Source organism: Nanorana parkeri, unplaced genomic scaffold (assembly GCF_000935625.1).
Source record: "Nanorana parkeri isolate BGI_ZX_2015 unplaced genomic scaffold, ASM93562v1 scaffold1161, whole genome shotgun sequence".
In the NCBI taxonomy this organism is placed as follows: Eukaryota; Metazoa; Chordata; class Amphibia; order Anura; family Dicroglossidae; genus Nanorana; species Nanorana parkeri.
In genome coordinates this window covers 21569-47021 of record NW_017307429.1, presented here as the reverse complement: position 1 = coordinate 47021, position 25453 = coordinate 21569, and the positions used below count along the sequence as shown (strand labels likewise).

Sequence of the window (25453 nt, the reverse complement as noted above, 5' to 3'; positions counted from 1 at the left end):
CTAATCACATTTATGAAGCATACAGCGGTGCTCCACAAAATGTGCCCGTGGAGGTTTTCATAGAAAAGCAGCAGCATGGCTCCTTCGTTTTTGTAACAGTTTAGCACAAGTGTTATATGGACTCAATTACTTATGTTTTTATTGTGCTCTTAGTAGTTAAACTATTAGAACATATGTGGAATACAACTTTTCCTAATATTCCCATTATATCAGTTTGTCTTTTTGAGGCCAGTGTCAGCGGGCCTTGCTTAGCTTCTGAACTGCTTCCCTTCCCATACAAGATTATGGGAATGCAAAATCGGTTTGAAGGAGATCAAGTGCAGGTGAAATGAGCTGCTAATGGATTCTGAATGATCTCAGAATAGTCTCAAACAGATGTAAAAGCACTTTCCATTTGCAGCCCATCAACGCTGGCCCTTTGTGTGATCCAAAACCAGGGCTGGACAAATCCCAGGAGCTGGCACCTCATTTTTGGAGGTTTTCTCTTGTTGTTGTCACTGGTGCCTCCTGAATGCCAAATTAAATTTGTCCATCCCCGTCCTAATCATAAAAGTTTACGTGTGTGGCCTAGTAAGACCCCATTTAGATGACCTTGCCAGGAGAGCATCTATCAATGGATCCTTCTCTGATCACAACAATAGGGATCGGATGTCATCGCCGTAACATCTGTGTCTGTACAGTTTTTTCCTAAAACTGAAATTGCCGAACCCCATGTGTGTCTACGGGGAATCTGATGTAAACAGACATGTGTCCATTTACATTAAATTATCCCGGTCCAGCACGATCCGGTCCACCAAAACAGATCTGTTTGTTTTTCTGGACCTAGCCGGGGCTAACCCGGTGCAAATGGACGCTCGTCCGTTGGCACACAGCTGTGCATAGACTTGCAAAGAGCATCTAACAGGTCAGGCTGAAAAACTGACAGGCGATCGGATCGCTCATGTGAAAGGGGCCTAAAGGATAAAAGAACACCAGGGTGTGGAGTGTGCTGCAAATGGGAGCAAGGACAGGTTTCATTTGCTTATAAACTAAACTAAGGAATACTGTAAAAACATTACTCTGCAACAGACAGACAGCTGGAATGCACTGGATTGCATCCCAGCTAGCTCACTGCGTTCTGGGGCAGAATGGGGCATGGTGGTGCATTGAAGTCAATGGCACCGCAGCCACGCCCCGGAACGCAGGCATCGATGTGCCACGCGTTCCGGTGCGGGCGAGTGCACTGCAGCCAGGGGGCGTGGCTGCCGTGCCATTGACTTCTATGCACCACCATGCCCCATTCTGCCCCAGAACGCAGTGAGCCAGCCGGGATGCGGTCCAGTGCGTTATGGCACCAGATTGGACCGGAACGCACTAGGGTCGGTGTGAACTAACCCTAAAACTTCTACATTGCCATAAAAGCTATACTTTAAAAGAGATGAAATCACCAACCTGAGACCACGGTCTGTGATCTGATGACAGCCAGAAAAACTGAGAAACCGTAAAACTCGTGCAGCACTAGATTCAGTTTCTGCGCTCCCAGAGTTGGAGTCTCTGACCTCTGACTGAGGAGTCTTTTTTCCTGCTTTGCACAGTACAGAGGACTCTGGGAGAGCTTGTATAGTCCTTAGCTTAGCTCCAGCTGAACAGAATGAATGGCCACAATTAGTATAACCACTAGAGTAGTACTGCTGCTGCCAGCTGACACTAGTCCTCAATCCAGCAATTGGCTTCCTGAAGCAGCAACCTCGACTAAAACAATTCAGACTGGATGACATGTCCAAAACACAGAATCCATCGTGCTTATACTTCCAGTCTGCTGCATCCTCAATATCGGTCAAGCTCTCAGAATCCAGGATCCAGACGGGTGAAGTGGTGTAATCTCCTCCATACAATAAAACACACTGACCACCGATACACTGAACACGGCTAGTCCTCATCCTATGACTCAGGTCTCTGCTCCCCCAGGAAGTTTGAGTATTTTTGCTGTTCTGGCAGCATTTCAGCATTTTCTTGTATGAAGGTAACACCCCTAGGGCAATGGACAGTCTTTCCAGAGCTACATCTGTAATTTTCTCACATCCAGACAAATCAATATGATGAAGATTCTGGCAATGGCCAAAATACCAGCTGGAAAAGAAAGAAAACAGTGTTCAATTTTATTTTAAGACACAAAGAAGAAAAAAATACTACAGTAAAGGTCACAATCACAGCACACCGTAACAGATGACATCAAGGCTGGGCAAGTCCTAAGAGCCTGGTGGCCGATGCTTTGCAAACCGTTCATGCAGATAGATGTACATACATATCGGATCAGCAAATCACAGCACACCTGTGCACTCTTACATTTGCCAAAATCCCCTCAAATCAATTTGTCATTTTCATTTAGGCCAGTGACCATGTGGCTCCTAGATTCTGCACAAACATCAATAAAAGCATGACAGCTTTCCTTCCCCTTTGTAATATAAAAAGCTTTTCCAGCAGAGTGTCCCCACTGGAGTGATCCCTGTCCTGGTGACCGCGCAGGGAGCGAGGGAAAATCTATTCAATGGGATCACAGACAGCAATAAATATCTGGCAGAGGCTAAAACCACGGTCTATAGTGTCTGCGGCCAGCTTTATTCTCTTTTTTACATTGACATTATTCAACAGATTTTGCATTCCTATGTCAGGTACAGTCTTTTTCATATACTGTACCTCTAGGAAATGGTTTTAAGTGCAGGCGAGCGGAATTCCTATCGCCCAATGCCCGGGAAATGTAGCTCCAGGTGCCTGCCGGGCGATTTTTCTTCCACATGTAGCCCGGCTTCGGAAAAGCAGGGCTAAAATGTAGAGCAGGGAAGCTGACGCTCGATTTGTACAAGTGAACTGGGCAGCTGTAGAGCATCCAGTTTGTCCTTCCCCAAAAAAGGCACACTACGCCCTCCAAGATCCGTCCACCTCCCCGTCCCCGCTGTGGTTTTTGGGGTCCCCCAAACTGCAGGGGGACCTGGGACCACAGCAATGATTTCAGGATGCAGAGCAGCGAGTACTCGCAACGCTTCCTGTCTCAGCTGTCACAAGCCGGGCTGCATCTGTATTGGAGGGCAGGTTCTATAAAGAGAACATGACACCTCCAAACATGATCACATAGGGGTTTGTTATTGTTAGCCCCTGTGTGATAGCAATAAAAAGTTAAGCTAAAAATGGAAAAAAAAAAAAAAAGATTAAAAACTATAAAATTAAAAAAGTGATAAAGTTTAAAAAAAAATTAATTGCCGTCTGGAGACGGCAACCCGCAGATGCTGCAGTGCCGTCCGTCCGTTTTTCTACTACGGGCGGACGGCAAGAGGTTAAAATAAAATTGAAAAAACATAATTGAAAAGTTTAAAAAAATCTGCATGCAAATAAACGCACACATAGGGAAGTGTGTGTACGGAGTGCTGCCCCCATTCCACTGTGTGCCAAAGCTGGGTAGCAGCACTCAACACGTACAATGTGCGTTATGCATTAAAGGGTAAGTTCACTTTCCCAGGTAATTTGGGAAAATGGTATAACCTGCTTAAATCTGACCCCTTCTGCCCCATACTTACCTTTCTGCAAACGGTCCTTCCCCCCCGCCAGTAGGAATGTAATATCTGTACTTCGCTGAGCAATGAGAAGCGCTTCTTTGCACGGTTAAATATGATTTTGGTTACAATTATTTTTTGTATCATGACAAGTAGATTGGGCCCCAGCTTTAGTCCTCGGACAAGTCGTTTTTCTTAAACTTTCCACAACCCTTAACCTCTTGCCGTCCGCCCGTTAAGAAAAAACGGACGGACGGCAGACTCGCATCCGCGGGTTGCCGTCGCCAGACGGCATTTTTTTCCTGCTACAATTGCGCTACACATGTTACGTATCGTCGCGAACATCGCAGTGAGAGCAATCATTTTAGGGCCATCAATCACTGATAACACTAAACTGATGAGCGGTAAAAGCTTTTAATGCGTCGCCTATGGCCAATTTTGGGTAATGTAGTTTTTTTGAGGTTTCGTGCGCATGCGCAATTTTAAGGCTTGACATGTTTGGTGTCCCTTTACCCGACGGGACTTTTATATTTTACCAAAAAATTTGGTAATAATATCTGGATGGGAAGGGGGTTTAACACCGCGGACTTCAAGTGGTTAAAGTGGAACTTTTTTTTTTAAACTTCCGCTATGTACAAAGCTCATCCTAGGCTATGAGATTGGAAAAAAGAACATATTGGGTGCAGAAAAACAAAAAGGCAGTTTCTGAATAACTCGGCTAAATCTCAATTTTAAACACAAGGTAAATAAAGGCGATACGTACCCATCAAACGCCGAATCAGAAATGTCTGTCTGAGTGAGGTCCAGATATTCCAAGTTGGGACAAAACTCAAGCATCTGACGGATCTATAAAAAGAAGTGAAACATTTGAACAACATCCCTGTGCCACAATTATCCTAGTTGGGCCTGAAATCAGGAATATAGTACTCACCATTTTACTGCTAGCTGCTGAGCTGTAGGCAAGAACAAGAGTTTGCACTGAGTGGCCAACATAGGGGAGAATATTATGAATGATACCATACAAGAATTCTTTTTCTTGCTGAGCCACACTGATAGAGAAAGAATAATCATCATCTTTCGTCTCCTCTGGAATACAAAAAGAAGGATTTGATGTCAAACTATATCCATATACATACACACAATTTACCATTATGTATGCTTGGTTGTTCCGCCCCAGTCCGCCCTCAAGTAGCACTACAGTTTACAGTTAAAAAAAAAAAAAAATCAGAGTGAAGCCAAAGCTGCTGATCACTTTATCCGTCCCAGGTGAAGCTAAAGCCACTGCATTTTCAGATGAAGTTTAGTTTCAGAATTCAACTGTTGAAAATTACATGGTCTACTAGACTTAAGAACGCCATAATATCTTACCAGACTCATCAATATCTGCATCCTCATCCCACTCCTGATATGCACGACTTTCATCCTTCCTTCTAGAGATCCAGTCCTTGTCTGGCTCTGTGTCAAGGTCTGTGGCTTCTCCATTGTACCAATTTCCTATGAATACATAATTGTAAGACTGGTCATGTGTATCAAAGCTTCTGAGGGAAAAACCCGCCTCAGGCCTTCTGCATTGTCCCATACAGCAACCAGGTTAAGCACTTCATGCGGGCTCATGTAAATGCACGTCACCCGCTTGAAGTGGTTATACCAAGAACATGGCTGCTGCTGCAGCTGTGTTCTTGGTACTGTTTTAAATAGCAGGCGATTGCTGTTTCTATACAAGCAATCTGGCGTCTGTACAGGCGCCGGATCGCTTGTATACAGTGCGGCGATGTGTGTGTGCCCCCCCTCCGCTGTTCCCCGTGCAGGCCCGGGACTGGCATGGCAGGTTTTTCCTGATGGATCGGAGGGAGATCAGCAGCCTTCCAGCCGCTGATTTCTCCTCTGATCACTGGACCCGGAAGTAATGTGTATTACATCACTTCCGGTGTCACTGTGCACAGTCTCTGGCTCCTAAAGTCAGGAGAGGAAGATCTTTGCTTTATCAGCTTCTTCGGGGTCCCTAGGTGACATTAGGGGTCTGAAAGACCCCTGATGTCTCCAAAAAAGAGGACCTGCCACAACCTATTTGCTATTACATAGGGGGCTTGTTAGCCCTGTATGAGATAGCAATAAAGTTGAGTGAAAAAAAAACACTTTTTTTTTTAAAGTCCCCCGCCACCCCCACACAACGAGTCAGATGCGCATACGTGCAAAAATGAAAATTGCTCCACATATGTTGCATATCGCCCCAAATGTCTGAGGAAGAGCAATAATTCTAGAGCCATTAATCACTGTTAACACTAAACTGATGAGCAGTAACAGCGTTTAAAGCGTCACCTGTGGGAAATTTGGGGAGTATTGTAGTTTTTTGTGGTTTCACGGACGCAAGCAATTTTATAGCTTGACATGTTTGGTATATATTTACCCGAGTATATTCCGTTTGTGTACCAAATATCATTTTAGTGTATTTTATCCTAAAAATACTTGTTTGATAAACATTTGCACAAATCCCGTGTTACATGGCCTGAAGTTGTTTTCTTGCCAAAAATTCAGATTTTATCATGTGTGCACAAATAGTAGGAATCTGCACCGGTCAGCAAGTGGTTAAAGCTTTCATTCTTTAAGTGCCCAGTGACTATTCCATTCCGACTGGCTGCTCTGGGGCAATACAGACTCGGGCAGTTCTTCTCTCACACATGACACTGTTGGTCAAATATGGACAGGAAATAGCACTATCTACTTCCTGTCAGGCGTTTCACATGATGAAGAGATCTTGTAAACATTACCAAAAGCATGTCTAAGCAAAAACCATATCCAAGGGTGGTAATGTGAACAGACAATCTGTAACCGAAATAGTTTAAAGCAGAGCGGTACAAATCCCGGTAGCCAGGTTGTCGGACAGACCAGCTCCTGAATCCCATATTCATTTGTCCATCCCTGGTTTAAAGTATTAAATATAAAAATGTAAATGTACACAGAAGGAAAATAAATAAATCACATTCCATTCCACCTTTGTAAAAAACAATGTCAATTAACCGCTTGGCTTTGGATGACGGTCTGGGACTGTCATTGCAGAAATCACCTTGACAACTGAAGCAGGCGATTCTCTTTTTATACAAGTGATCTGGGCGGCTGTAGCGGCCTGCATAGGTGGCACACGCACACTTGGGTTCCCCCGCTCCTCTAGGGGATCCGGGAACCTGGCAATTAGTATCAGGAATGAGAGCGGGAGCAGACCGGACTGCAGTGACTCCGGAATCGTTGTGCTCATAGCCGTCAGATGCCGTCTTACACAGGGAATCTGACACAATGCTGTGCTGGATTCCCTGTATTGGAAGCAGGGAAGACATCTCCATAAAGAGGACCTGTCACCTCCAAATGCTATCATATAGGGGCTTGTTAGCTACAGTGTCAGAGCAATAATTTAAGTGAAATTAAAATTTAAAAAAAAAAAAATGAAACTGCCCCCGCCAAACGCATGCAACAAAAATGTGCACAGGGCATGCACATGTACGTAAACAACGAATGCACCACACGTTAGGCATCGCTGCGAATGCGGAGCGAGAGCAATAATTCTAGTGTCGTAACTCACTGTTAACTCTAAACTGATGAGCAGTAAAGGCTTTTAAAGCACCGCGTATGGACAATTTTGAGTACCATAATTTTTCGCCATTGCACAGGCGAACAACATTTTTACGCTTCACACGTAAAATGTAACCCCATCATTTATAGTTCACCAAAAAAAAAAAAGGTATTAAATTGTGTTCGTGTGCACTTAAACTCATTCATGCCCCCTCCCCCCCTAATAATATCAATTTGATAAACGTGTGCAAACATAATGCGACAAAAAAATTATGCTGCCATATTTTTATTTTATTTTACAAGGCCTCAGCTTTCAGGAAATGTATATATTGAGATCTGGAGAATTTGGAGGACAAGTCAACACCTCAAACGCCTTGTTGTGCGCCGCAAACCATTCTTGCACCATTTTTGCTGTGTGGCAGGGTGCATTATACTGCTGAAGGAGGCCACTGCCATCAGGGAATACTATTTCCATGAAAGGTTGTACTTGTTCAGCAACAATGTTTAGGTAGGTGGTACGTGTCAAAGTAACATCCGCAGGAATGCCGATTCCTTGTATAGCGCCGTAAAACACAGAAATGTAATAAGTAAGCATTCTTTGCGGTTTATAATTAACATGTGAGGTTTAGGTCATCATGCTGGATTGGAAACTTCTTTGTAGCTGAAGGGTTTAGTGACCCTTCAGGGCCCATTCACACCACATGCAGATCATCTCCAGACCAGATTGTTTCCAGACCTAAAATGCATCCTAATGTATCTCTATGCCATTTCTGGTCTCTGTTCACACCAGTGCAGTCTGTTACGGACCAGACCAGACAAATACTGCATGTCTCATTTTGTCTGGTCTGGAATGCACTGGCACTGCGTGCAGGTTCACACCATTTTCCGGACCAGATCTGATCCGAAAAATGGTGTGAACCTGCCCTCAAAGAATTAGAATTGTTAGGCATTGAGTAAACCTGTCCTAAATGCTGCCATTGCTTACCTCTACTTCTGGGAATGCTACTTGCCTGGCTGTCATAATCCTCCAATCATTTCGGAGGCATGTGCCTAGAACTAGTATGCAGATCCTAAGTACTGACTTTTGACTAGCTAATCTGCATGCTTGTTCCAGGGCAGTGCCTCAAAGCGTTGAAACCGGAGACAGCCAGACAACTAGTATTCTGAGGTGGATGTCCTCTTTATACAGACTCTCCTATAAGTATTCTTATTGTACAGGCTTATGCCAAGACCAATTTGTAGCTCAAAAGAAGATCTGACAGGTGCTGTCCTATCAAAACACCGACTCCCATCTCCTGAGTATGCCCTGTAGTACTGAACGGCCAAAGGAAAAGGGCCCCTTATTGTTCTATATTCCTCCTAACTAAAGGGCTAGTCAATACCGTTATCCATACTCAGGAGCCGAGAAGCAGCAGGTCATAATCATGTCCGACAGATGAAAGGCAACTATCAGACCTTTCTCCTCCAACTCTCAGAAGGGGATTTATCAAAACTGGGGCAAAGTCTGGAGCAGTTGCCCATGGCAACCAATCAGCTTCTTTCTTTCATATTCAAAGCTTACCTGAACAAACTGAAGATAGAAGCCGATTGGTTGCCAGCTGCGGCAGTTTCCATGAATTCCCCTGTCAATCTTGAGTAAAACACCACCGGAAGGTTAAATTAAGAGCAAGCATACATCTTTAATAACTTCAAGCGCATGGTCGTATTTATACGGCCAGCCCCTTGAAGCGGTTATACCACGAACACGGCTGAGAACACGGCTGCTGCTGCTGCTAAAAACAGTTAGAACACGGCTGCTGCAACTGTGTTCTTGGTACCGTTGTAAACGGCCGGCACTGGCTGTTGATACAAATGATCCGGCGTCTATACAGCCGCTGGATCATTTGTACCGAGCGGCACAGTGTGCCTCCCCCCCGCCGGCTACCCCGGGCTCCACTATCCCCCGTGCGGGCCCGACATAGTGGGTCCCACCGCATTGATCGGAGGAGGATCAGCAAGCTTCTAGTCGCTGATCTCACCTCTGATCACTGGACCCAGAAAGACCCCTGTCTCCATAAAGAGGACCTGTCACAGAGAGACCGCTGGCTCGCAAAATACCTGAACAATTTGATTGGATGTAAGCATTGCTCAGGTGTTCAGGTATTTTGAGGGCCAGCGGGGCTGACTAGCAAGATACTGAGGTTCGGCCCAGTGTGAGATTCTCCAGCCACACAGTTTAGCGTAGATGGAGGAATCGGTTGCACTTTTTCCACAGAAAATCTGCAGATAATCTATAGGTGTGTGGCCAGCTTTAGACACAGAGTGGTGCCATATATTTTAATGCATCCCAAGGACCCATTCACACCGAAATCAAACCAAAAACGCTTGAAATTTTAACCTCTGCTGGTTTCTTTATCTTTTGGCAATCTTTACTTAACAATCCCCGAGGAGAAACTTGTATGCATCTTTTTTTTTCTTGCATTCCGTTGAATCGACATCTGTTTTTGAAGCGTGCATTGCACTGTGCTGAGAAAACAGCACACTGCAACACATTGCAGCATTGTGAACTGATCCCATTCATACCCATTTTTCGGGTTACCTTTCCGTTGGCATCCGTTAAATGAATGGGCTGCACAATGCAAGTTAACATGAGTGTGATAACGCACTGCAATGCAGCAGAAAGTTCTGAATAGGTCCTTAAAGGTGCAAGAAATTATACAATAAGCTACATTGAAATTGTCCTCAGGATATGTTGTATGGCTGGCTTAGTGGAATGTTTCCTAAGGTTTGTAAATCAATAATGACAGATGACTCACCTCTGGCCCACAGCACTGGGTAAAGGTGCTTCCAGAGAGATCCAGTTTTTGCCAGCTGTGCCCATTTGCTGTTTACTTGACTACAGCGACACAGCTCTTGTGGGTTAAGGTAACTAAAGATGTTCAGCATTACCTCCGGAGGAAGATCAGAAATGGATACAGTGCTCGGCTGAGCCATGGTTTCTATGGGGGAAGAAAACAAAAACAAAAATGTTCTTTACAGACATACATTACTGATTATATATAGAGCATCCAAGCAAAAAGGTTCACCTGCTGCCATGGGGGTCTATGGACACACAGATTGGTGCAACTACGCTAGCATTCAATAGGCAATTGTAGGAGTAATGAAAGCTTAAAAGCAATAAGCAAAATGTCACCATCTGTAATTGGACAGAAGAGATGCCCCAACTGCATGCACAGCCATAACAATGCAAGATCATTCCATCCACGAACTGTCAAAATGTCAAATACTTAACCAGTTGACATCCGCGGTGTTAAACCCCCTTCCCATCCAGGCCATTTTTCAGTATTCAGCGCTGCGGTACTTTGACTGACATTTATTCCGTCATGCAACGCTGAATTTTATACCTTTTTGGGGACAGATAGAGCTTTCTTTTGGTGGTATTTATTCACCACTGGGGTTTTTATTTTTTACTATATTAAGGAAAAATTACTGAAATTTAAAATAAAAAAAAAAACAACAGTTTCCCCTATATTAAATGATAAAACATTTATTATTACCCAATTTTTTGGTAAAATATAAAAGACGGGGTCACGTCGGGTAAAAAGACACCAAACATGTCAAGCCTTAAAATTGCGTGCGCGAAACCTCAAAAAAACGAGCACATATAGACGATCGGCGGGCTATGGAGCCACCGATCGTCTATATGTGAAACACCCGGTAACGGGTGTTTGCATTGGTCGGGTCTTTTCTGCCCGTGCGTGCCCGCTAGGGGCGCGCGCGAGCAGAAAAAAAATGCCAATGCTGCAGTGCCGTCCGTCCGTTTTTTTACAACGGGCGGACGGCAAGTGGTTAAAGGTGAACCTCAATTCTTCAGAACATCTTTAAATTGTATGATTAGGAAGCCCAGCAAATACACATTTAGAATTTAACAGAAAATATCTGCTTATAATTGATCATCTTATCGATCCGTTATCTCTAATAGAGACCATTAGGTTATAATAAAGGATATATAAGTAGACAACATCTTACCCTCCTCTGCCTTCTCATCCACTGAATACTTGAGAACTTTCTGCAGCACTTCGGCCTCATTCCAAAGGCTGAGACCCCTGAGAAGCTCAGATGGGTCTTTCGGAGAACAATGCTGGGCAATTACCATCTTCTTAATGTCCTTGAGCTCATCGTAGGTAAAATATTCCATCAACATTGGCTGAAATACCTAAGACAAAACTCAAGTGTTAGTTCTACCCACAGACAATAATAAGAAGTATTTACTCTGTAAAACAGAGTACATATAAAAATAAACACATCAACACAGATCTTTATCAGTATTAAAAGTTTTTGATTGCATAAGCATGGCAATACAACAGTCAAGCTCCTATTCCACATTGCAGCGTTTTGAACCATGTCCAGCCATTTATAAAGCTAGGAGCTAACAGTTGGATAAAGAGCTGGACATGGTCGTAGGCGATGCTATGTGACACGGCAGCTTGACTGTTCTGTACTACCACGAGTATGCAATGATGTGAGAAAATATTTAGAATGGACAAAAGGCCTGCATGTGAATGTACTACGGTTTTGCCGCAGAGTATATATACGGCAATACTATTCTTCAAAATGGCTTTATATAAGATATCTATGACAACTAAATTTAAATGAGTGAATCAATTCTATGACTTGTGATCTGGCCAGACTTGCAAAGTATCATCCTCCTAATCCCCATGAATCAATGTATAATTCATAGTGAAGTTGGTCAGTTGAATGTCAGTAGTGAAACGGTTCCCTAAAAGCAACAAACACGACACTCTTGGCAAATTAGGAAAGCCAAGCAGTACATAATCAAAAGAATCCACCCACCTCCTCCTCTTCCTTCATATGAGGAATGAAGTCACTGGTAAAAGCCTCCAGTCTCTCCTTCAGTTGCTGGGCATAGTTCAGTTGCTCATATTCATCCTGGGAACACAAAACCATAACATCTAAGGCGTGACGTTTTATATGAAGGCTAAAACTGGTCTGTAAACCACTACGCTAGCACAATGGGATTATGAAGAGAGACTTGTCAGCAATCAGCTGTCTCCAGAATTCAGAAGCGTCATGAAGAAATCTCTTGAACATGAGCAATGTCACAACTTCCTTCCAATCTCATAGTTCCTCAAACAATTCTAGTAAAATGGATATTACATTAACTCTTGGGAGTACTAAAACACATATCCTACAATAAATGCTGCTTAGTTCTGTGCTTGTGATCTCAGTGCTTGTGAGCTCATTTGTTCGTGTGTGTTGTGTGTAAAGGTGAATCCACTGTAAAGGAGAGTAAGGCTGCATTTACACAGGGCATTTACCTGCATTTGGGGACTGCGGCTGCAAGAACCTATGGCGGAATGGCCGGTATGCCCATTCCAGTAAATGACAGCGGCCGCATCTGTCATTGGTAGCCCACATGTAATTGTACTTGGTACGAGTACCTGCAGTTTGGGATAGACAATTGTCCCGGGATGCATCTATCCTGCGCCTAGGAACAATTATCTATCCCGACCACAGGTATTGTACAATTCCATGCGGACTGTCTCTGACAGATAGGACCACTGTCCCTCTGTCATTTACCTGAATGAGCACACCAGGAATTTCGGCCACAAGAATTCGTAGGTTCTTTTTGGCAGGAATTATTGAAGGCACATAAATGCCCCATGTGAATACAGCATAAGGAATAAAATGAGAGGCTTTAGGAAAACTAAATGTAGCCTATGGAGAAAACCCAGACATGCAGAAACTAGCCTGAGCTATTCTAAGATGAGATTACATGCAGCTTGTTTCTTCTGTGTTAAGTCCTCAATCGTAACGTGAACAATGTGTGGTACTGAACTAGTTAAAATGGTTTATTCTGCAATATCCTCCTATATGCTCTTTAATTGTCCATGGCATTTTAAACCAGTCAACCCATATATTCTACCATGTAGCCATACCAACCTGGAATAAATGAAAATGGATGTAAATGGGATTGAATGTCAGTTATCTATCCAAAATTGTCTATAATGGTCAAGGAAAAAACCCCCCACATTTTTACAAATAAAAAACTGAATAGCAGATATGCTGTGAAACCCATAAATAAGTTCTGGGGCAGCCAATGGCCTTCTACAGTCATATTTAGCTGAATGGAAGCCACCTGTGTGAAAATAAAGTACACCTAATTCTAGAAAGTCCTGGCGTTCATGAGAACATATCTAACCAGTATCAGAAAGATCAAGGAGCTATGGAAACAAGTCCAGGATAAAAGATCTGGATAAATACCAGTCAGGTTATAACAAAAATACCCTAAAATCTGACAATCCCCTTCTAGGAATTCTATTATTTAAATAAAGCACAAAAGCTTATTGGCTGCTAGCTCGGTTCAGCCAAGAAGTTTCCAGCTGATTCATTCCATCAGCTGATGGAGGGATCCCGGGTGGAAGGGTGCTGACAGTGACACCCACTGTGTGACTTTCGGCAGGTTCATCAGGAAAGTCGTCCCGTGTACACTACGTAAGAAAGACAGTAATGGAGCAACCGAGAGACCATTGGTAATTATAATATCAGAGCAGGCTATTGAAGGTTCTGAAGCAGCTCCTGAGAACAATGGATGAGTTGAGGGACAATGTCAATGAGCGATGAACGCTCCGCACACCTCGCTTTATGGAAAGTGACAAGAAAAAAACCAATGTGAAATAGCAGGATCCAGATGTGTACCGCTGGTAGACACTGACCACAAAATACTCACAGGGGGATTTATCCAAACTGGAGCAGCTGTGCATGGCAACCAATCAGCTTCGCTCTTTCATTTTAAGTAACTGAACAAACTGAAAAGAGCAGCTGATTGGTTGCCCTGGGCAACTGCTCCAGTTTTGATAAACTCCCCCCTCAGTGTACTACTGTGAGTGGAATACTCATAATTACAGTGACTCTAGAAGGGAATACTTGTCAAACCAACATATATAAATGATTTTATTTTCATGTTTGTGCCACAATTTAAAATATTTTGCTCATTTAGAGGGTTAACCCCTTGCCGCAGGCACTTTAAAAGTAACAACCACGGAGACCGGGAGAACTACCAATCATGTGATCACTGTGACAGCCAATCACAGGGATAGCATAATTGGGAGCCTGCCCCTTGCTCGTAATAGTAAACAGTGACCGTCGGCGACAGCTTGGTCATTGTGCTGGGAACACAAAGTGAGCGCGCTTCCAGCACTGGACGCATAGATGCAGCAGCCGGGTGTAAAAGCCCACCTTCTCGCCGTCGTATATACCTGTGAGGTTGGTGTGAAGTGGTTATGTATTCTGTATTCATCAAATGGTAAAAATCCCCTTGAAAACCATTTTGCTACACTACAGACTCTGAAAAAGTATGATCAAGTCAAAAAAAAAAAAAAAGGAAATTAACTTCAACTTTAAGGTTTTCATTTGCCTAATTTTAACCGTGTTTTATCTGCTGGTGTTCCATAGTAATTGGTCTCTGCCTGTAAACTTTTAGCAATGTTTTCCACACTAAAGCGTTGTATTCTACCAATAAAACTACAGTTGGGGGGTGTTGATAAAGGAGAGCTCTTTGCAATATACTGCACCATGCCTTTTACAGGCCATTCATAAAATGCAGGTCACAGTGTGGATACAGCAGTGTCCTGTGTAGTTCTCTCTGCTTAACTGATTGAAGCCGGTCACATGGCTTGGACAGGTCCCATGACCAGGCCTTTCCTCTGGATTTTTTCTTTTTAACTGTCCTTTCAATAGCCATCTACTGGCATGGAGAACCAAAGCCAGCAGAAAACTAAGCACATCGCTGTGCTTTATAAATGTGCCCGTTTTTTTTTTTTTATTACCCCTGAAGCACTTTTACATCAGAACAGGATTATATCATGCTTAGGTAACACAATGACTGCATGCATTCCTCACACATCGCTCACCTTTACGTTTTTCAGACCCTTCTCAAACAGAACGAGCATTTCAGACAGCTTGTTGTCAGAGTGTACATTGTACACGGTCTGGCTACGTTGCTGCAGCAGGCCGATGATGCACTCATTCTCAATCTGCTCATGCATCTTAAACTCCTTGAATGTCTCATAAAGGGACTGCAGAAGAGCTCGGAAGTCATTGTTGTTGGAAAAATTGGTCTTGGAAAGCTGCAAGAGGAAATACAACACACAAATGGATTAGAAGAGAGGTCCAGAGTACATTATTGTACAAATACTTTCCACACTCGGTTCAACAGAATAGTGTAAAACTACACAAGTGAACTGCTGATCGTGATATACTTGAGGCGCGTTCAGTTCCTTAGCCAAGCGCTGAGTAACCGTTCAGCAGCACTTCAGTTTGCTGCTGCAGCAGCTTCACTGAACACTTCGGCTGCACAGTGCTCAGCAAAATGGCGGAGGATAATATTTTATAATAGTAAATACCATTTTCCAATGAATATTTGGTGTGCTCGTCCTCCATTACATTGTAGGTTCCCACACTGAATTGTGATTTCCTCCATCGGGGGTCAGGCACCTTTTCTGCCAGGTGTGCCCACAGTTAAAATGGTCGCTGGTGCTCTGTCCCCACCTCTCCGTCACACTCAGTGCTCTGCATCCACATTCACTTCCGCTGTGAGTGCTAAGTTAGCAGTGCTGAGCGCTGACTTGCAGCACAGCGTTCAGTGGCGGTTTGCTAACGCAGAACTCGCAGCGGCTGAGCAACTGAACGCGCCTCTGGTGACATGGGTGCAGCAATGTGGCAAAATTACTTCTAAACTGACCAAGTCGATTTCTAGCTGAGCACACGTAATGATTACCTTCATACAGCCAAGGTACATATAGCTGCAACATGATAGCACCCCAATCCAACAGATTTCAGCTATTCGTGGGAGGGGGGGACAATCTATAGTTCTATGGGATCCAGAACACTTACAACAGTCCAGCAACCAGCTTCAAGGAAAACAGCACATTGACATGTTAGATATATCTACCCATCACCACTGTCCCATCCTTGCTGACAAATGCATTCTTGGCCAATGCTAGCACACACATTTATAGAGTATCTTTGTTAGAAAGATATCCTCATGACCCGTGCTGTTACAGGTCAGGTTGTGGTAACCATCCATGGCCAGCAACTGTCAAGCAATTTCTCAGACTCGTGTAATGTGTGACCAAGGTTCAGGCTGTCTAGGAACGTGTTGGAAGTCACAGACCGGCAGGTCCCAGCAGTTTCATAGGGCAGATCTTTGTACTTCCCAGTGAGACAACACCCAGCTATGGACACTCTTATGCAACATGCACACATTGTGATAAATGATCATCTGACACGCATTCTAACGTCTCTTGGTAACAGCCGGTGATGATGTGAAGATTTCACAACAGACCACATCTATGCTCAGTAAATATTGACAAAATGTAGCCAATGGTTTACCAGCAGTACCATAAAGGTTCTGAACAGGCTGCGGCAACACAATGCAGACTCCACCGGTACCCTGGAAAGGCTTTAACACACAGGTTTTAGCATCAAGGGGCAGGCCAGCCTTTGTCACTGCCCAGATCATCATCAGGTTACAGCAGATTTAATGTCAGGGTTCACAATAGCAGCGGAGGGGCCACCTAAAAGGTTCGTACAGGCAATTCTTGGTGGATGCATTGTGTTGACAACGTCTGTACAGTACATGAAAAGGAGAACTATGGGGTTAGGGCTTTTCCCCATAGTTCTCCTTAGGGTAACAGGAGGACACAAGCCAGCGTCCTCAGGCTGCTAGTAACCTGCCCTTAGTAAACATGGCCACCGTCAGAAGACTGGAGAAAAAAAAAAAAAAAAGGTATGCTAAGAATACAAAGCCATAATCAATAAAACGAGGATTGTACATAGAACAATATCGGACCTCTGAAAAGTACAAGCATGCATATGTACTCAGTACTTGGTTTGGGCCCCTTTTGCAGCACTTTATGCAATTACTTTTGCACGATATTCTAATTATTCGAGTTTCACCTGTATGTGTTTGTAGAATTGTCATTACTAAACATTTCTGAAGGTGTGTTTGCTGTTATTTTAAAGATATGGGTAAAGGTCCGCTTTAACCCCTAGGCAAAATGAGCAGTTAACCTTTGCAGTGCAGGGAGGGGGACCCATAGCAATGGTAAAGGTTTGTATCCTCCAGAGTTAATGGCATGTTTACTTCAAAGGATTCTAGTAAACTTTACTTTTCTATGTAACCTTTTATCTTCTATTATACAAGTGATTGGGCCCTGAAGTAAGGTCAGCTTGCTGTGAACAATGGTTATCACTGCCTCTTTAAGATAAGCATGAGAGATGAGAAAGCCAAGTTGGGAATCATTCTTGCATATTGTAAATCGTCTCCTTGAGAACTAGGGGTGGAGGAGATTCTAGAACAATAAAAGCACTGTGACATGAACATTCATTTGTATTCTCTCCATCTCCCATGTACTTATCACAGGAGCAAGACACCATCACTGCCAAAACATACTAAAACACCAGCTCCATTTTTGTTTTAGTGAGCCTGAGTTCACACGGAGCACAGCATAGGTCAGGTGTTTTTATGAGTTTCTACAGCCGTATACAAGCATTTCGAAGGCTTTTTACAATTATCTTTGTATGTGTATCAGGCTTGAGGTGTTTTTGTTTTAACCACTGGAAAATAGATCTAGGAGGAGAGCAGCTCTTCAGGTACAAAAATACGGCATGCGTTTACAGGCGCACCCATTGATGTCAAAGGGGCCAAAAACTCTTGTATACACAAAAACGCGTACTTTTTTTAAGCGTAGGGCAGCTGAGTGTACACGTGTGAACAAGGACAATTAGAAAGAATGAGATTCTGCATGTAGTCAGGCTTACAGAAACAAACTGAAAAATTATCGACTGGGGACTAATGGTCAAGATAGACTACGGTCTACACCTAGAGAGTGTGCTGATTCATGATGACACATTCATGTATGAGGTCTATATATTATTGATGCTTTTACCCAAGAGTCACCCATTTTAATAATTTAGTCTTATGTGAAAATGAGTGAAAGTTGTATGAATCTTGAGTGAAAGCGCTGATATACTCCAATAAGTAAGCAAAATGGTTGTTCCCTGGACATACTGTATGCAAGTGGACATGATACTTTTAATTTTAGAGGCAGCGGCTTACACTGTTAAAAAAAACATATGTAAAATAGGGATGCACCGATACCGTTTTTTTCAGTATCGATTTATTTTTTGCGGTACTCGCCGATACCGAAAGTCCCATTAAGGAAGCCGGGCGGCCTGTAATGACTCATTCACCAACTTCCAGATTGGTCAGCTTCCCGACCAATCAAGAAGCCGGGCGTCGAGTCATTACACCAGGTGGCGAGGAAGCATGAAGCCGGCTTCCCGCATTACACGCCGCCCGGCTTCCTTAAAGGAGAACTATGGGGTCAGTGTTTTTCCCCATAGTTCTCCTTAGGGTAACGGGAGGACACAAACAATTTTTTTGGTGATGAGACAGCATGGAGCCAGCTTCCGGGCCAATCAGGAAGCTGGGCGGCGTATAATGATTCGTCGCCCGGCATCCTGAAACCAGAAGTTCCAGTATCGGGAGCATTTGGGGGGAGTACAGGTATCTGCACTGATACTAGCATCGGTATATCCCTAATGTAAAACAAAAAGTCCTCTCTAACGGTATATATAACTGCACGGATGTATGACAGCGCTGTACATCACGATCTTTAAGGAAATCATGCCACAAGCTCCATAAAAATGACAAAAAATAGAAGCACGCGATAGGAGAATAAGGCAGAACCCAAACCTAAAGCACATGTGATCTGTACAAATTGTACTGACAGTGAAGGAGAAGAAAATAGGAAAGCATGAACGTCCATGAAGGTGGAGAGAGATCTCAAAGGAAAGAAAATGGCATTTCAGCAACACATCAGCATCCGAGCTCAAACTAGTGTTCTGGATAGGCAGCAAATCAGAGCTGTGCAGAGAAATGCAGATGACAGCTATTGTGAAAATCCACGGCACGCATAAAACAACAAGGCCTGAACCGGATTTCACACGCATCAACCTGCCGATGGCAAAACACTTGGGTGTGCCACACCATTATGTCGGCTCAGAGTCACATGGCAAATGTTGCATGAATTACCTTCAGAGGGAACCTGTGAGAAGAGAAATGTGGAAGCTGCTATTGTTGCCGTGTTTTATAAAGGTGTAGGCTTCAAGGTGTTACTCCAATGTCCTGGGAGAGGCTTGCAAGTGACGTCTGAAAGGTTTTATTCTGGGACTCAGCAATGGAAGTGCCCATATTTATACCATCAGTTTTATTATTGGTGGAGAAGTATTACGTACACAAGTAGATCTTTCACTGAAAGTGAAGGCCTTGGTAGGACAGCCAATCCACCAGACCCAAAAATGCAACGTTTGATGAATGGCTGACCATAATAAAAAAAGACATTGCTGGGGAATTTATCAAAACTGGAGCAGACAGAATCTGCAGCAGTTGCCCATGACAACCAATCAGCTTCCCTCCTTAGTTAAGATTTGAAAATGAAAGAGAAGCTGATTGGTTGTCGTGCACAGCTGCTCCAGTTTTGATAAATTCCCCTCAATGTAAAAAACAGCTCTACGCTTCCTTTAAGGTACAGATGTACCTTTGTCTTCTGCAAACCTGTTACCCCTGAGGATCCCTTGATATCATTTTCAATCCTCGGGGAACACCTCCTAAAAATTATGCTTTGCGGCCGCGAGCGCGGCGAAAACAGGGTAAGTGTAAACCGCTGTTAAAGTTTTAAACTTTTCGCCTATATCTACTGCTCGCTAGAAGTAGATATAGGCCAAAAAAAAAAACCGGAGGGTTTAGAACCCATTTAACTAATGTGGAGAAACCAGCATATTTGACACAGTATATTACCATCTCCTACAAAATGTTCAGTAATAGTTCTGAAATTAAATGAATAATAAATTGAGAAGACATTCTGGTGTCTTCTAACATTAGTGGTCAGTGTAGAACTGACCCCCATCACACTGGTGGTTAGTGAAGGATTGCCCCCAATATATTGCTGGTCATTCCTGGTAGGTCATCAGTTTGCCATCGCTCACTGTTCATGAGACACCTCAGAAGGAACCCTAGGCTCCCAAAGAACTAGAGCTGCAGCTAACGATTATTTTCAAAATCGATTAGTTAGCCGATTATTAAGTTCGATTAATCGGTTAATCGGATAAACAATAAAAAAGGTTTTAAAAAATGGCTCCAGTGATGGGACTACTAGTTTGTATTGAGATTGTAGTCCATCACAAGAGCAAGCTTGGAGCGGTGGAAGTAAAAAAGAAAGAAAAAAAAAAGTGTGGTGTGCAATATAGTGAAATGGAAAGTGTAAAATTATACAGCAATGAATGCAGAATGGCACCAGCTATAGAGGACTACAAATCCCAGCAATAGTACATTATACAGCGCAATGCAGAATATCACCAGCTATAGAGGAGCACAACAAATCCTTATAGCTGGTGGTATTCTGCATTTCGCTGTATAATGTACTGTTGATGGGTTTTGTAGTCCTCTATAGCCAGTGGTATTCGGCAGTGCACCACTGTATAATGTATTATTGCTGGGATTTGTAGTGCTGGGGGGGGGGAAGAGGGGGGGGGGGGGTTAGGTTTAGTTCATTCAAACCCAATGCTGATGTTTATGCCTTCACTTCTACTCTATAAAAGATGACAGAAGAGATAATGTGCTGCCAGAGTCATGTCTCTGCTGATGACATGTGTCCCTTATCTTTTTAGCTATAAAACCACAAGTGCTACTCTGCATATTAAAGCCCATCACCTGACTATATGTTTATGGAATTACAACAAAATATGCCACATTTACAATAAACTAGGACTATGATCAGTACCTATGACGAGGGCCCAGCTATACTTGGGTTCATAAAGGCTACAAATCCTTACATCATTTTGCAGCTCAGTATTGCATTAGATGTTGCCGGCGATGTAACTTTTAAGCGTTGCTATAGCAGTCGTGAGTTTGTTTAGATTTTTTTCTCCCGACTGCTGGTTTTCTTGTTGTAGTGAAATGGGATGTTGTAAAGATTCTGCATACTAAGTAAGGTGTCCCCCATCAGAACAACATGTTTCAAGGTAACGCCTAAAATACCTAAAAGAACAAAAAAAAAATGAAAGAAAACCAAAAAAAACCCCAAAACCCAGCTCTGGGAGGGAACAGGATAAGGCCCGTTCCTCTGGGATAAAATGCGTATATTGCCTTTGACAATATAACGTTAGGGTACAGAACTCCGGTACCTTTCATGGAATTACATAAGTGTAGCCCTGCTAAAACAAAGGGCAATATGCCTATCTTTCCAGCGGCCGTGTCTTGAAATGCCAACACTGCAACTATTCCACACTTACAGCTATGTGGAATAACCAGGGCAGTCCCTATGAGGAAGCCTGACGCTGTTGCCGCAGGTGGCATTTCTTTGGGTCACAAAGGGGGCAGCAGGCAGAGTGGCCATACACATGTCCCTGTTCCACTCATAGCAACCAGGACGCTCTGGCCGGTATCCCACCCAGCTCCTGGCAACCAGGGACGTCACTGGGTGGTACACTGGCCAGAGCGAGATGGCTGGGGAGATGATGCAAAGGCCACCCCATCTCTGCCCCCAAGCATGCACCACGTGCACACCCCCCGGGAATAGCTACACCCTTGCCGCATGCTGCGATTTCTCCTGTTGGCTTGTACATCATTAGAGGACATTTGAGGCAGTGGGAGGAACCGCAGTGTGCTGTTGGGTCAGTACAGGTATTTGACCTCTCCAACCAGTTGAATACTTAGCAGCCAGGGATCAGCAAGGAGATGTCATTTCATGACACGATATGCCAGTAAGTGAAGTATGCTGCCCCTTCCTATAGCAGGCATGCTATTGTATAGAGAAGTGATCTGTTGCTGACAGGGTCCCTTTAAGAGGGACATACACAATTACAGAGCTCTGTTAATTGTTAAGCACTCTCAGGAGCTGGGACAGTGTGCTAGCTCAGGTCCTTTAGAAATGTTTAGTAATGACAAACACATACTTCTAGATGCTTGCCGGCTCTTTAGTATTTGCATTCCTTATTTTTCTTCTTCCCCAGTCTTCTGACAGCGGCCATTTTTACTAAGTGCAGATTAATACATCTCCCTTTACTTCCTCCTGGAACTATGGCACGTGACTAGGACGTGTGACCATGCACCTCATCTCATGGGAGGAGAATGTCTTTCCCTGAGATCTCATGAGATTACAGATGAGATTTCCCAGCAATGCTCTGCTGATGTAACCTTCCTAGGGATGCAACGTTTGTGCACATTACATCACCAATCTCCAAGAGGACCAGGAGTTAGAAAAAAACAGCCATTGGAAGTAAAATGAAACCAAGTTTGTTTAGCTAATGAATGTAAGAGGAGTTCATATCACCCTGCAGAGCTGAATGCTGATGTGATTTTTAGCCCTCGTTCACACCTGAACGTTTTGTAGCGCGTTCTACGCTCGACGAACGCTCTACAAAACACTCAAAAATATAAATCCCATTGTATTCAATGGTCTCGTTCCCACCTTGGCGTATTTCCGCCCGTCCCTAACGCGCTACAAAACGGCCCACGCCTGAAAAGGTACAGGTACTACTTTGGGCCGTTTTGTTGCGCGTTTCCATTGGGATACAGCCAAGTAGCCTTCGGAAACCTGCGACTTTTTTTACCGCGAATCGCGGTAAAAAAAAAACACGCGACAGGCGCGCATATGCAATACGCCTAGGTGTGAACGAGACCTTAGTGAAGAGGGAAAAGTCCACTTTAATTTGTCCTCTGCCGTAGCTGACCTCTGACCCCTGTCAGACAAGCAGGGGCTTTATGATCATTAACCCTCCAATACAGGAATGACCCTCAAAAGAAGCAATTTGGATCTGACATTGGCAGTGTACAGCAGAGGGGCTCCATACAGAATCCGATGGGCAGATGTGGCTCACACATAGCTCGCGCCACACACATAGCTCGCGCCACACACATAGCTCGCTCCACACACATAGCTCGCTCCACACACATAGCTCGCTCCACACACATAAAAACAGATCAGCTGAAGTTTCACAACAGGTTCAGCTAAAAATCCAGCAGCGATTCATTTCCCGAACACAGTGCCAGACATCAGCACACAGCATTCATTTCATTACATGTTCCAACTCAACATACCTCTCGTGTACTGACACCGAGCACTCTGCTCAACATATGGCATGAACAAGATCAATACCCATGATTCTTGTGTGTTAGGATGTCCGCACACATTTGCAGGTGTAATAGATTAGTGTTAAAGAAGAACTCTGGGCCTCACTTTTCTAAGCCCCTGCAATGGGGCTACCCCAGCACTGCAAGGGTTAGCTGCTCGTTTTGGTGTAGGAAAATCAAGTTCTACTCACCCGATCCTCTGAGCCTGCTGGCTGTGACAACGCTCCCTCCTGCCTCTCTCCTCCTCCACACCAGAGATGTGGTCAGCTTCTCAGCATCCTCACGTCCTTTATACTGTGTATAGAACCTGACGACTCAGGGACCTTAGACCGCTGCAGTGAAGGGAGAGAGGCTGAGTAATCTGATGTAAAGCGAACACCTGACCTTGCAGGATTAGGGGTAACCTGATGTAAACAAAAACTTGACCATGCCGGATTGGGGGTAATCTGATGTAAGTGAACAGGTCCGGTAATTTAGTTATTTTTCTTCCATGGCAAAATGGAGTAAAAAACTGGACAGACACAGCTGTCACAACAGTTCTGATCCGTGCATGGATCCCTTTCCGATCAGACCTTGGGAAAGGGGCCTTAAAAGAGAGCTATAGCCCAACCTTTTTTTGGCCATAGTTTTCTTTATGGTCACAGGAGGACATTTACTAATGTCCTCCTGTGACCCAAAACTCAGCACATATTAGGCTATTGCCCGCTATATGCTGACAGCGCAGAACCACGCTGCAGCCGGGACAGATCCTGACAATATTCTCGGGATCCACCCCCGCTTCCTGATTGACAGCTGGCTCTGCCTCTCTAGAACCAGAGCCAGCTTTGACCACCCTTTCCCCTGAGTGTCGGGTGGAACTGAGAGGGGAAATCCTGCAGGGAGCGGTGATTGACAGTGAAAGAGGGAGATGATCGGGAACTCAGCAATTGGCAGTATGTGATCGCTCAGTTCCCGATCAATACAGTTGTGTGAAAGCTGCAGTGTCACACGTCCACTCCAACTATGGAGATGAGTGTATTTCACTCTCCCCATATTTCTCCTTTAATGTTATACAACTCCCCCTGAATGAGTCATATATGTGGCGGTGACACATGCGCAGAATGAACTCGACTGCTACTGAAGGACAGTCATTCTGCGCATGTGTAAATGGCTCATTCAGGGGGAGCTGTATGATCATCAATAGTGTGTAATCAGGGGCGGCCCTGGCTACACATTGTTGATATTTACATGTCAGCCCTGAGCAGCAGAGGCCTATAGGGTCCATGTACACATGTAAATGTCAGCACAACTATTACATACATGTGCAGTGTAAAATACAGTCCATACACAGGAAGTTGAATGTAGATTCTCTTAGTATTGGTTTACGCAGCTAAACGTTACGGAGCTGTGCGCACAGACCCATAGCGTACAATACTGCCGCGTCCAGATCCATATTAAATTGGCAATGTGTGCGCAGCGAATTGTAGTGAATGAGCCCCTTTCAGACAACCTATGGCTCAGGTCATGGATGTCATCAGCCAAGTCTATGGTCAGCCCTGTGCAATAATTGCAGTGCCTGGCCACCTATAGCCTGTCCTCCATCATTGCACAGATCCATACCTCTCCAGCCAGAGCTCTCAGTCCATGTGTGTCCCCCCCATACCTTGTCACAGTACCGCCCGACCAGCTGCTTCATCCGCCAGTGCGGCCCGGTGAATACATCCACCTCGTCCGGGAAAGGAGCCATTCTCCACTCTCCATACAGAGCTGTGCACGTCCGGAGTTCACAGGCAGCCACCAGGCTCCAGCGATGCTCACAGGAATCCCCCGACAGCAACAACCCTCCTCCTCATTACAAGTGCGCAACTCCGGCCTAGCAGCTCTGCGCATGCGCGGCTCTCCCCGGCTCGTAGGGCGACGTTCCAGATACCACTGCGCGTGCGTGACATGTTATACACTGAAGCGTCGTCTCCAGGTCATTACCACGCATGCGCCTCCCCACTCATCTTTGTGGCTGTCTGCTGGTCAGCTCTTTCTCCGGTCCGCTTACACCATGTGACTTGCCATGCTCTGCTCTTTAGTGCGCATGCGTGCTGTCTCCTGAAAAGCACAGTCCACCTTTTGCCAGAAATGTAATTAAAAAAAAGTGCCTGCCCAGCCAAATCCTGTTTTTTTAAATTTTTGA

At 44.3% G+C, this 25453-nt stretch overlaps 1 protein-coding gene across 2 annotated transcripts in view; it reads right to left on the bottom strand.

The window, feature by feature from the left end:
- The window catches only part of FBXL5 (F-box and leucine rich repeat protein 5), a 35542-nt gene extending 10337 nt beyond the window's left edge, over positions 1 to 25205 (bottom strand). Inside the window, exons 1-9 of one of the 2 annotated variants that reach the window (XM_018568248.1) lie at positions 24932 to 25205; positions 15005 to 15169; positions 11925 to 12020; positions 11100 to 11286; positions 9887 to 10069; positions 4896 to 5021; positions 4459 to 4613; positions 4291 to 4373; positions 1432 to 2109 (exon numbers count right to left, since the gene is read on the bottom strand). In XM_018568248.1, the coding sequence (XP_018423750.1) occupies positions 1432 to 2109; positions 4291 to 4373; positions 4459 to 4613; positions 4896 to 5021; positions 9887 to 10069; positions 11100 to 11286; positions 11925 to 12020; positions 15005 to 15169; positions 24932 to 25015 (1757 nt within the window). In that variant the 5' untranslated portion in view covers positions 25016 to 25205. Of the gene's footprint in view, positions 1 to 1431; positions 2110 to 4290; positions 4374 to 4458; positions 4614 to 4895; positions 5022 to 9886; positions 10070 to 11099; positions 11287 to 11924; positions 12021 to 15004; positions 15221 to 24931 lie in introns of both variants that reach the window. The other variant, XM_018568247.1, reaches the window with a different exon arrangement.
- Positions 25206 to 25453: the final 248 nt, after the last annotated feature.